We start from the raw sequence: 12,684 nt of genomic DNA on the forward strand, positions 1-12,684 counted from the left end.
AGTAACTAGTAGATTACTGGAGCTTGGAGGGGGAAAAACCGGTCATGGGTAATGGGAAACTGTCAAAAACTCTGTGCGTCTTGTAATGGAATCCTTAACTATCTTAAGAAATGGATAAAACCATTACAAACTATTTTCATCAAAAAAATGTTTACAAGACGACAGAATGGAATGCAGACAGTCATAGTATAACCAACTGAGGTGACTAGAAGGGATGTACTTAGAACATAGGACATTACAGCACAGTACAAGCCCTTCAGCCCACCATGTTGCGCTGACCTGTGAAAACAATCTGAAGCTCTAACCTACACTATTCCATTAAGTCGCCTCTTAACCTTCTTCTCTCTAACAAAAATAGCTTCAAGTCCCTCAGCTTTCTTCGTAAGAGCTTCCCTCCATACCAGGCAACATCCTGGTACATCTCCTCTGCACCCTTTCCAATTATTTGGGAAACTAGGATTTAATGAATACTGAGAAGGGGCACAGAACTAGAGAGTTAGTGACAAAGACTTGAAGGACCAAAAGACGACCTCCTGTTCTGTACAATTCATAAAATATTACAGCTGTCACGACTAACAAAATGGTTGATCAGATGCAATGGGCCAGGTGACCTACTCAGTTTACTCTAATTTCTTGATAAGTTAAGTTTGCAATTAATGAAGCTGTTAAGTGTCATACGTGGGGTTAACCAACAGAACAATGTAACTTGCATAGTTTGTCTACATGCATTTCTTTAGGCTTCCTTAGATTACGGAACATTTTAAACAAAAAGTCAGACCACATTAAACTTGTTGACAAAAAATGGCCATCTTAGCAAATTTCAAGTTTTCAATCAGAGCTTTATCAACTTTGGTTGCAATTGTTTAGCAATGCAATTGCTTAGCAGAATATCACATGAAGTGTTCAATCAATGTAAAAAGCAAGAAGAAATGCAACATATGAGAAGTTAAAAGCACAAGAACAAAAATGCAACAAATATAGTTCAGCCTATGATCAACATCAAGAACTGCTTGCAAGAATCGCTTGCAAGAATCATCCATTAAACACAAGAAAAACAAAAAATAAAAATCAGACAGCAAAATAATGCACACAAAGCCATTAAGATTTTACTAGCACAGTTCGTTACCATATTATTGAACATCATTGAAACTTAGACTTCAAGTAAAGCCTGAGCTGATTGATAAAATACCTGTTATTAGCAGTTCTAAGGAGTCTTAAGAATCTAAGACAACTTCAAGGAGATTTATTTAGTTCTAAGACGGGAGAAAAAAATTTGGGGGCTGGGTTAAAAGTTCAATGCAGGATACAATGAATCCTTCAGTATAAAATAACATCTAAATTGTAAAAGGTCAGTAATTGTTTCTATTAATCCTTCACTGCAAATTAACCTCTATTCAAATTCTTAATTGCTTTTTTACACCATGATTTGCTTGCAATCAACACTACGTTATCTTTCTAGGTGTAAAATAAGATTAAAAGTTATTTTATCAAATATTTTGAACTCTAGCTAAATTGAGTCATTTATTGTGCCAGTAAACAGTAAAGCAATTGTTTTAGTCTGTTTTATTTAGTATTATTCATGTTAACATCCTTTGTTCTCTTGTCAAAGAGTAAAAATGTTTAAATACTGCTGTTCACCTTATTTCATCACCACTCCACACTCCAAATATCATATACTATTTTTGAACGCAATCAGCCTTTTCTCCATTCGAATTAATGCAACACCTATATGATTAAACACAATGTTGTTCCTGTAAATTGTTTAGGTAGGTACTGCAGATGAGGAAAAAAGTCAGAAAATTCTGGAAATTTGTTGGGAAGAGTCAAAAAAAGAAACTTCAGCTCCAAATATTGCAAGGACATTTTCATCTACTAATTCCACAACTTTTTCAACTAATTTTGCTGTAACGTTGGCAACGTGTCGAGCATTGCATGTGTTCTCCAAAAACATCAAACAAGCAGCGGAATTTTAAAAAATACAGTCAAACCCAGTGGATTAGCGATGCAGCAGGGTAGTTGAAGAGTTTGAACAGAAAATATATTTCCAGACTTGAGAGAACTACCAACAGTGAAGTTTTTCTTTTATTTTTTTTCTCTAAAACCTTCCAAGCATTGTTGTGCTGTAACTAAAGCAAGATCTCAAGAACGCAGTTAACATTCCAGGTTCCCCCTTCCATTTTTATTAGATCTACAGGTAAGTAAAAATTTGCTCTCTGGGACTAGAACAGCAGCACTTGCACCAAACCACTTCAAAAATTAAATTTCCAAAGCAATGCGGGGGCTGGGGATTGAAAGAAATAAAAAGAGTGCATCCAGAACTGAGTGGCTAGAAGAAAATTATAGCACATATTTTAAAAATACATTGATGATCTGAGAACGTTATTTGGGAGAATCTGATTTCCTTTCATAAATTGAAAAAAGGCTCAATTCAGTAACGTAACGAACATATGATTGAGTAATTTTTTTCTTGAACTTTTAAAATAAATATTCAGAAAAAGTTTACTATACATAAAAGCAAGTGATATGAAAGTCACACTAATCAAAAAAAATTGTTCGTACAAGTTGCTGAAATCTGCTGTTCCAGCCCAGTGTCCTCTGGAGGAGAGGCACAGATATGGGTGACTATTATAGATGACTATCATGTGGCCTTTTTAAAAAAGAAACCGGGGTACTGACACCCATAACTTTACTTTTTATCACACGCTTTACATTCATATCTTTTACAGCATGCCAAATCCTTTGGCATAGGTAATGGCCTTTAGTAGTCTGTCATTGAGCTTCTCCTTGTTGCAATACTCAGGAAGCAGGAGGACATTAAAACACGTGTGGGATGTTGGCAACCTAGAAAAGAAACATGATTCATTAGATACAGTAAGAGCAGTAATTGGAAACAGAATAGGCCAGGCTCATAGGTCTTGACAATTGTTCATTGTAAATAATCAACATTTACATATAAATTTGTAGAGTTAAATTTGAATACTAAATCTGAAGTATAAATATTTGAGGTAAAAAGATTTGTTTGCAGGCAGTCACCATGGATCATAATTGCAGAGTAAACAGAATGCAAATCTAATGCTTTCAAGCATTCTGACGGAGGTGTTCAAAACTCTAAAGGGCTTTCCTAAGGCACATCAGGTAAAAGGGCTGTTACAGGTCAACGGTTCAGCAAGAAGAGGATGTAAAGTTATGACTCGCAAAAAACACAATTGGATCCTTTTGGTGGCAGTGCACTGTACAAGAAAAATTCCGTAAAACAAAACCTTTAGGTTTATAGTTGATTTGGATAATTATTTGAATATAAAGACTGAAAAAGGTTTCAAGAATACAGCAAGCCTAAATGGTTTTTCGCAAATGGGATAGGTAGAATGTATTTTTCCCATACTGCAAAATTTGACAATTAGAGATTGAAGATCTTGTTCAGTTTCTTCCTGGCTCAATGTTACCTCAAGTTTACATACAGTCACCTTTGGAGGAAACCTTTGTTGTGTATATTTTACATTATAGGCTCAATGTGTGGTGACAAGTTGAATGTATTTATTTCACACCTCTGCAGGGACCCACTGGAAATGTTTAAAATTACAATAAACTAACAAATTTTAACTCTATCAGAACATTGCTAGAATTCTAACAGATATCAATAGCAAGTGTAACCCACAGGTGTTCAAAGCTGGAACCTGTGAACTTTAGCAAAGAAATTTTGTTTGGAATACAAATGCATTTTGGAATGATATCAGGTAGCAGCATAGCTGGCTAGAGTTAAAAGAATAACAACTCCAACAAGCATGGGTTCAATTCTCTATCATCTTTACTGGTTCATGACAGCTGCTTCCTTGACTTTTCTCAAGCTTAAGCTGAAGTGCCATATAACCAAAAGCTTCTTTAATAAAGTGGAGATACCTACGTCCCTTCATAGGGCAAACCTAATTCACAAAGAAATGCATTACCTGTCAGAATCTGGTCCATTCTTTGCGATGATCATCTTGAGTTTTCCAAGGCCACCAACTGGTGCTCGATCTGTGCCTGTTGTAAACTGCAGGAAGAGTCGTTTCTGCTCCTCTGTAAATGCATGGACAATTTCCCAGAATTCCCTGATAAAATGCGTTTTGTTAATTCCTTTGTGAATTAATCTCTTCAGATTTATTAAATAATTTAATGTTTTACCAAGGTTAAAGTGCACACAAATTCCAGCAATAACTTTTTTTCCTTAAATGCTTTTAATAATGGATATTGGAACTTGCCATTTGTGAAACAATGAGGCTTGTAAAAACAACCTACTTAAAATCTTCACATAGCATTATTACAATTACCTGGGCGAATGGCAGGGGGTCATCTTGTATAAATTTATGACAAAGACACTACGATTTCATTTCTTTTTAAAACAGCAAACTTCAAAAATAAATACCATGCTAGTGCACTGACTCATTTCTGAAAGCAAAGGTGATCTTATTTGGAAACTAAACAGAGTTGGGTCATTTATTGCAGCTTGCTTTTGTGCTCTTGAAGTTCAGACATAGTATCCATAAAATTGAATCACTTTAAGAAACAAATGCTTTATTGGATTGAGTTGTTGTGAGTGAAATTTCTTTGTCACCAGTGAAATATGCCACTTCACTATCTCCCTCCCTAAATTATCACCTAATAGAAATCAGTTTTCTACTTTCATTGAATTACAGAACAGCACATGAAAGAATGCTCAAGTCTGCTCCAACTGAAAGACCAATAAAGTCAGCACCAACCACCAATTGTTTTCTGCAAACTTTCATCAAGTACATCAATACACCTTCCATGGTGGTTTGCAATCTGTAACCATCACTAACTACATGGCAAACCCTTTGCTGAATAAAGATTTTACCTCATGTTGCCTTAATTTCTCAAGCAAATGGTTATGAACCTATACTCTCTGGTTATCCCTTCTACCAGTATAAGAGGTTCTCCCCATTTTCACAACCCAAACAAAATGACGTCAAATATTTTAAATCTGGGAGACTTCTTTGCTCCAGAAAGAAACGTTTTTGACTCAGTCCACAGAACTGTAATCCCTTATCCCATGGACTATTCCAGTATATCGCCTCTGCATCCTGGCCATGACTTTCAAGTCGTTCCCACGTATGCTGCACACAATTGCAAGTGACACTTCAACTGGGGTCAAAATGTTTTGCATAGGTTCAAGATAACATTTGCACCCCCTCTATTTATAAAACCCAAAATCCCAAATGTTTTCAACTGATTTTTTTTAAAAAAAAGAGCTTGGCCTGCCACCTTCGAAGGTTTGGGCAGAAACATCTCCCAGTCTCTGCTTTTTAACCAATTTAGAAAATTCTCCAGTTTAGGATTAGGGAGGAATCTCTGGCTCTGTCCAACTCAGTAGTAGATGAGTTAAAATCTCGCTTTTGTTCTTTAATTCAGTAACTTATTTGGAAATCTGTCCTTTTTCCTCCTCCCCACTATTGGATGACAAATAAAAATCTCAAACAGTGCAACAGATTCTCTACTTTTTGTTTACTGCACCTAAATAGGGTGATTCAGCCTTTTGCCCATTAAGACATTCACCGTTTTTAAGCACTCAATATTTTTCTGGAGTAACTCTTCCTTTCCCTAAGCATGAAGATTCAATCCTCTCCAGCTCTTTTTGGAGCAAAACCTCAGTTAACTTTACATTATATCTCTATGTGACTGTTTACACCTGCAGCTCACCATTATTAACTGCACTTCATGCATTTACATACTTGCATGCTAAACCTAACTTGGGTCTCTGTAGATGATGGAGAATCTGAGATAACAAGGTATAGAGCTGGACGAACACAATAGGCCAAGCAATGGAGGAGCAGGAAGGCTGACGTTATGGGCTTATAACCTGAATGAGGGTCTAGGCCTGAAATGTTGATCTTTCTGCTCCTCTGATGCTGCTTGGCCTGCTGTGTTCATCCAGCTCTACACCTTGTTATCTTGGGTCTCTTTGTATTTGCTGTGACCCTCTAATTTTGTTTTATTTATAACCATCTTTCCCAGGCCTATGAACCTTGTTTTTATTTTTTAGTGTTACAATGTTGTGTCCAAATCTGTACCAAAATAGATTAAATCTACATCCACAGCAGTCTTGCTCATAAGGATAGTGGACCAGCTCTATTTGTTAACTTGAGCAAGTCTGATCTGCCACAGAATTGGTAGCAATATCCTTGGAATTCAAAACTTGCCCTTCCCTCGCCATGTCTAAAACCTCTCACTGACTTATCAAATCCTATTTCTACCGCTCAACACAAGGCATAAAATCGAGAGATCAAGGTGCTGATTTTAACTTCTCATATCCTCCCCGCTTGACTGCATGTCCTCCATCTCTTCCTCAAGTCATCAATCCTGATCTGAATCAAGATTTCACCAGAAAACGTTCTGTATGCCCCCTTGCAGTCAGGAGGCAGCATACAATAACTCATGATGGTAGAAGAATTACATGTCTGTTTCTAGCCAGTGAAGCCCAATTCCTACACAGGACTGCACCTTGCTCTGCCACTGTATGTCAGGTTTCAAGCTCACTCCATCAAGGTGCTATCAGTGATATTCTGTAATACTGGTTTGAGTGCGCGCGCACAGGGAATGTTGCAACATTTATGGCTTATTCCTGGTTAACGTTGAAAAGATGATGCAATCTACCTTCCTGAACCACACAATTTGAATTCAATCTCATATTTCAACGATCATTTTAGAAAACAAATATTCAAATAATAAAACTTGTTGTTTAGTTGTACAACACCTTAGGCAGGACTTTCTATATCCAATTTTTAAATATATTATGATAAATTTTTTTCTCCTGAAAATTACCTCTAGGCCAAGAGAAAAGAAACTAGGAGAGATGGCTCTCAAAGCAGCACTGTCAAATCTGTTCGTTAGAATTAAATCAATTGTGATTTTTTTGTTTGCAAATGTTGGAAAACAAAATAAACTGTGACTAAAAACATTTACATCAAACATAAGATTTTGAAACTTGGGTCCCATGCTGTGAAGTAAATTGCAAGGTCAAATTCCTTTCCATCTTGAGATTTCTACATTTGTTGACTGATTGGCAGTTATTTCCGTTGCTGCACAAGAATAAAGATACTTCTGTTTAACTGTACATTCCCTCTCAGAATACATGGCCATGAATTGGAAGTCTGATGGAATGGAGCAACTTAGAGCAAGCTTATTCTCCACTTAGGTTTTTACATTAATTCTCCACGATGCTGCTGAAAGCTCAAGCTGTTACTGGCACAGCAAAGACAAAAAAGGGCATTTTGGACCTCAGTGAACACCAAAATTAACCATTTATCTCATTAAATCAATGAATAGAAAGAAAAAGAGCATTAAAAATTAGAGGCAGACAATTCTAATTCAGATCAGGTACAGAAAAAGAATAATGTTACGGAAGAGTGGAATTTGATGGGATAAATCTGGCTCTTTACAACCTCCTGAAACAAAACACAATTTAGAAGAATGACAGTACATACTCTAGCATTTGTTGTCAGTCTCTAATTACTTGAGAATGTACTGAGTCACCTGCTTGAACTGTACTGTCCACATGACATTGGTAAAATCTCTCAATCTAGTCAGGGAAGGAGTTTAAGATTTGGACCCACCAATATTGGAAGAACAGTGATATAGTTCCAAGTCAGGACAATGGGTGACTTGGTCAACAACTTGCTGGTGGTGATGTCACCACACTCATGATACCCTTAGTCGAGATCACAAATTTGCAGGAGTGTCAAAGCAGCTTTGGCAATTACTGCAACATACCTTATAAATGACAAATACCACTGCAGCAGTGGATTTAAGGTAGGGCATGCCCATCAAGCAGCCTGTTTGAATGCCTTCTGTATTGTTAGAGATGCACTCATCTGACAAGTGGAGAGTATTCCATTGCATTCCTGACATGTGCTTTGTAGATGGTAAATGGGCTCTAGGGAGTTAAGGGGCAAGTTGTCTGCCATAAATTCCCAGTCTCTCAATATTTATATGATGGCGCATTTCAGTTTCTAGCTAATCATAACCCTCACATTTTGATAGTGAAAATCAAACGTTGCTGTTGAACTTCTGCTTAGACTCTTTCTTGTGTAAAGATGACCATTGCCTGGCTCCTGTGCAGCATAAATGCTATCTGCAATTTACCAGCTGTAGCCAGAATATTATCCATGTCTTGCTGCACACTAGCATGGATTACTTCATTATCCAAGGAATTATGGAGCTACTGAATACTATGCACTTACTAGTAAACATCCTTATTTCTGATTTTATGACAAAACAGTTGAAGGTGGATAATTTTAGGGTACTACTTTAAGAAGTTCCTGCCAGGATGACCTGGCAACTGAGAGAACTTCTTGCGATAACCACTCAGGTTGTTAATTACTATACTAAACTTTGTGGCTAGCTTAATGAGTAAATGGAGCAACTTCAAGAAGTGGTTAAGGGAGTGATAGAGTTTCTGCAAATCTAAAGGGTAAGCAACACAAATCAGCTACAACTTGCACTTGTAAATTTCTGGTTTAGGTTTTCTTTGCTACAGTCTGCTAGTCACTACTAAGACCTTGTGGCATTCTCTGATGCCACTTTTTATTAAGGATGACCAACTATCTATCGTATGCCTTTAGCTGGAGTCACTGGGAGTGTCTCATTATTTGGACAGGTGCCTCACATTGAAGCTTTTAAAAATGACTGGCTCAGAATAAAGTTGCTTGATCATGCAGCATTGTTAATATCTTAAGAGTAGAGACCACTTCATTTTCCAATGGCGGCCACCTGTAATGAAACATCTGCAATGACTTGATTCCTGAATTGAGTTATGAGATTTATACTACTGTGGCAGCCCTTAGGGCAGGATGCAAAATAAGTTCAGTGGCACAAAAACGTACAGGAACAGACACTTGCCTGGAGAACAAAAACTGGAGGACTGATTCAAAGAACAGAACAGTCACAATGTTAGCTAAGCTTAAAAAATTGCAAATGTAAAAAAAAATTAAGAATAAATGTAAAACTATACCTTACAATACGGGAATCCTTGGCATATCCACCATCATACTCTGTAGTTTCTTCAAGTGCTTGAAAATCTAGGTTCTAAATTTGAGAGATCTCTCTTTATAATCAACTTTAACAATATAAAAAAGTTCATGGCGTCTAATCCAGAAAGTTGAGAGAGTAAGGATTTTAATACTGATTTACCGGGCTTCCACAGACAAGTAGCTCAATCTCCTCCGGCCGGAATAAATACTTTAGTGGTGACTCGTTGGTTACCATATGGAAACCTCTTCTAAAGGCTCTAAATTGTTTTTCTACTGATTTGTTGAGAATATAATCTGTATAAAGGTCAACAAATTCCTGTTTGATATAAAATAACATTATATTAGATCTATATAGTGTATATCTGGAAACAGTTGGTATACCCATTAATACAAATTCAATATTCAGTTCTACTAATATCACAAATGATTGTTCATGCTGTGGCTCGATAAGCAACTCAGGAGGTTTTGCATCTAATAACTTTTCCAGTGAGTTCAACACTTAACTTCTGTGAACGAAATTCATATCCACTTTTTGGAACTGTTTGTGAGGAGCATTTTTGGAATCATGCCCAAATTCAAAAGAAGTTTGTATGTGAAAAGCTAAACACAGTTACCCATGCTGGGTTGCATAACTAGAACAGGTCACCGAGCTCTTCTCAATTTAAATGGAAAACTTTGGTCATCCAAGAATAAGCAACTCTGGAATTGTTACAAATTCCCAGGTACAGCTGATGGAGAACGAGGCAGTCAAAAATAACCATCTAATCATTGCATTCCTGAGACATTACTCAAATACCAGGGCAACCTTCAGCTGAGCCACATTTCTTTTGGACTCTCGAGTTCTTTGTTTCCATTGATTTTATTATTTGTCTTACATTGTCCTTGACATTTCCTTTGCTCACTGTAGTTATCACGTTCCCCAAATCATTTTTCAGGTTTTATTTGGCCATTCTTTCTCTACATGTCTCCTGTTTCTGCTCTCACTCTAATTTCCTCATTCATCCACATTTTAATTTTCCTTTTCAAAAAGGAAAATCCAGGCACAAGGTCATCATATATCGGTTCAGAGTTGAGTTATGGGGAATGGGTATTCAAGAGTTGGTGCAGTATGTCAAAAGTCAAACCAAAAAAAAGACAACTGTACAAAGATAAATGGGGAGGGAAACACCTTGCTCCAGATCAGTGCTATTAGACCTTTTGGAGAAGGAATTAAACTACCTTTATTTCAGATCATGTTGCATCAAGATTCAGAACTCTCCTGCCACATTTATGCTGTAGCAAATGTAACAGCATTATGGCGTTTAATTTTAAACTAAGATCTATCCTAACATTACCTTTCTATTTTCATTTGTCACTGGAATCTGATCTCCATTCTCCCTCAAGTTACACATCATTGGAGTTCCAAACAAGTCAGTTTGAGATATCTGGAAAGTAATCATCATGTCATCCTCTACGCTGCCATCATACTCAACAAGTTGTTTTAAACTCTGATGCAGGACCTGGGAAAAGAATTATTCACTAGTTATATTTTTTCATGGTAGTTGCTAATAGATCTACTTAAAAACCTAAAGCAACATTTATAGTATTCAAACGTAGTGTACATATTGAATTACTACTGTTTTTAGTAAAGCACAATGCTCAACATCATTAATTAGCTCATGAAGTACATAACTTAGCAGTTGAAGTTGCTTATATCAATGGCTTGCTAATTTGAATCATCACGCAAAAAGATCTTGTACTATTTTATTCAAATTACTTAATCTGCACACAAAGATGCACGACTGAGCACAAGTTTCTCTTTTTGATTTGCATTTTACCACTTGCTTCATTTCCCTTTAACATCAATTTGACCATTTAGTTGTCACTTCTCAGAACTTTGCAGATTAAGGGAATCAGATGCAAAACTAAAAAAAAAGTTTAGTTATGCTGCTGAGGAGAGATCGAGTTTGTTATTTAAATAATTTGTCAGAATTTTTAGTAGATGTACTTTACCGGATGAGAATCTTCTAGGTCTCGGAAGGTTCCCTTTTTGCCCAACAGTTTTCTGTAAACGACCATAGGAAAATGCACATCCAGTATACAGTTGTTGTAAATGGCCAGGCCAAGAACTATGCCAATTAGAGTAAACTGTCCTTCGGTTTCAAATGAGGAAGTGTTGAACCAGAACAATTTTGTAGATTCATCATATGTGAACATTCCTGCAGAGAGGGGCGGGGGAGAGAAAAGGAAAAAAAAGCACAAAAAAAAACTTTTACAGTTCGAAAAAGTTTACTGAGCCATGGAATGGTAAGATGGAAGCTTTTCTGCAAGGTCCAGTAGAAAATGAAGTTGCCTGGAGAAACTTCTACTAGAAGACAGCAAGTTAACTGGGTAGCCAATCAATTGCAACTGGTCCTAGACCAAACTAAAGTTGTATGAAGATTAATTTTGGCATGAAGAATAAGAACTGGCAAACTAAACTAACTAGGGCAATTTTAAAGGGGTTGCATGAAAGAGCTGAGGGAGCTTTGGAAGGTAAGATGATAAAACTGATCAAACACATTCGAAATCCTTAGATTTATCAATGGAAGCAAAGAGAACAAAAACAGTGAAGTTCTGTTAAACTTCTATAAAACACTAGCTTGGTGCTGGTGTGCTCAATTTTGGGCAACACATGTTAAAACTTTGTACAGTAATGGTTAAATTCTGAAACATGGGATTAATAGTTTTACCAATTTAAAGACACTTACTAGAACTGTATCAGGGAAAAGCAACTTCAGTTATGCCTACAGAGAGGAGAAGCTAAAGTTTTCTTCGAGGGAGTAGATCAATAAGTAACTCATTAGAAGCACCCATAATCATGAATGGTTTTGATTAACACAGGGTTGCAGGCCAGCACTACAGCAAAAGAGTTGAAAGGCGATTTCAAAAAGAACCATAAGCGACATGATTTTTAAAAAATAAACTGCTTCAGTCTGCAGTACATGCCTGAGTGGCTTTCTTCTACCTTCCTATCTCAACTTTAAATAGTTTCCAAATTCAAAAGGGGAAAAAAAATTGGAGTCAATGTAAGAAAATGGAGGGAAGCAGGGATGAAATGAACTGGGTAGTTCCAGTAAAGTGCCAGCACGTTAGGGCTGAATAACCAACTCTTGTAGTGATTCATTTCATGATTCACCTCTAAATCTGCAGATTTTATGGCTAAAATGCAGAAGTAATGTTCAATTAACTTATCAAATTATCAAGAAAAGGTAGTTGATTTTAGGTCATGTGAAGTTGAACTCCCAAACTCACTGACCTCCCACCACCTGTTCACCTATTATGTAATTATATTCTATTGTTTATGATTAGCTCCTACATTACTTATATGAAAAGCTATTTGTTTCAGAAACATTCTGACTTGTTACTTTTATTTGCCTATTGCAACAGATCAGTATCCTATCAGATCCCCTTCGGTCCCCACTATGAGGTACATACTTCGTACTTCCATTTCATCTATAAATTTAGGCTATAGCCAAGTGCGGAGCCGCAGGAACACAACAGGTAAAGAAGCATCAGAGCAGCAGGAAAATTAACGTTTTGGAATTTTCCTGTTCCTGACATACTGCCTGGCCTGCTGGGTTCCTTCAGCTCCACGCTATGATGTCTCTGACTCTGCATCTGCAATTCTTGCTATTCACAA

General features: G+C 36.8%; 1 protein-coding gene across 3 annotated transcripts in view; it reads right to left on the bottom strand.

Moving 5' to 3' along the window:
• Window positions 1-1,548: 1,548 nt before the first annotated feature.
• The window catches only part of ube3a (ubiquitin protein ligase E3A), a 56,183-nt gene continuing 45,047 nt past the window's right edge, over window positions 1,549-12,684 (bottom strand). For all 3 annotated transcript variants that reach the window (XM_048532608.2, XM_048532610.2, XM_048532609.2), the window contains 6 exons: window positions 11,016-11,221; window positions 10,358-10,522; window positions 9,184-9,339; window positions 9,005-9,078; window positions 3,945-4,088; window positions 1,549-2,841 (listed from right to left, as the gene is read on the bottom strand). In XM_048532608.2, coding sequence (XP_048388565.1) covers window positions 2,721-2,841; window positions 3,945-4,088; window positions 9,005-9,078; window positions 9,184-9,339; window positions 10,358-10,522; window positions 11,016-11,221 — 866 coding nt within the window. In that variant the 3' untranslated portion in view covers window positions 1,549-2,720. The remainder of the gene's footprint in view (window positions 2,842-3,944; window positions 4,089-9,004; window positions 9,079-9,183; window positions 9,340-10,357; window positions 10,523-11,015; window positions 11,222-12,684) is intronic.

This window comes from Stegostoma tigrinum, chromosome 6 (assembly GCF_030684315.1).
Source record: "Stegostoma tigrinum isolate sSteTig4 chromosome 6, sSteTig4.hap1, whole genome shotgun sequence".
Lineage (NCBI taxonomy): Eukaryota > Metazoa > Chordata > Chondrichthyes > Orectolobiformes > Stegostomatidae > Stegostoma > Stegostoma tigrinum.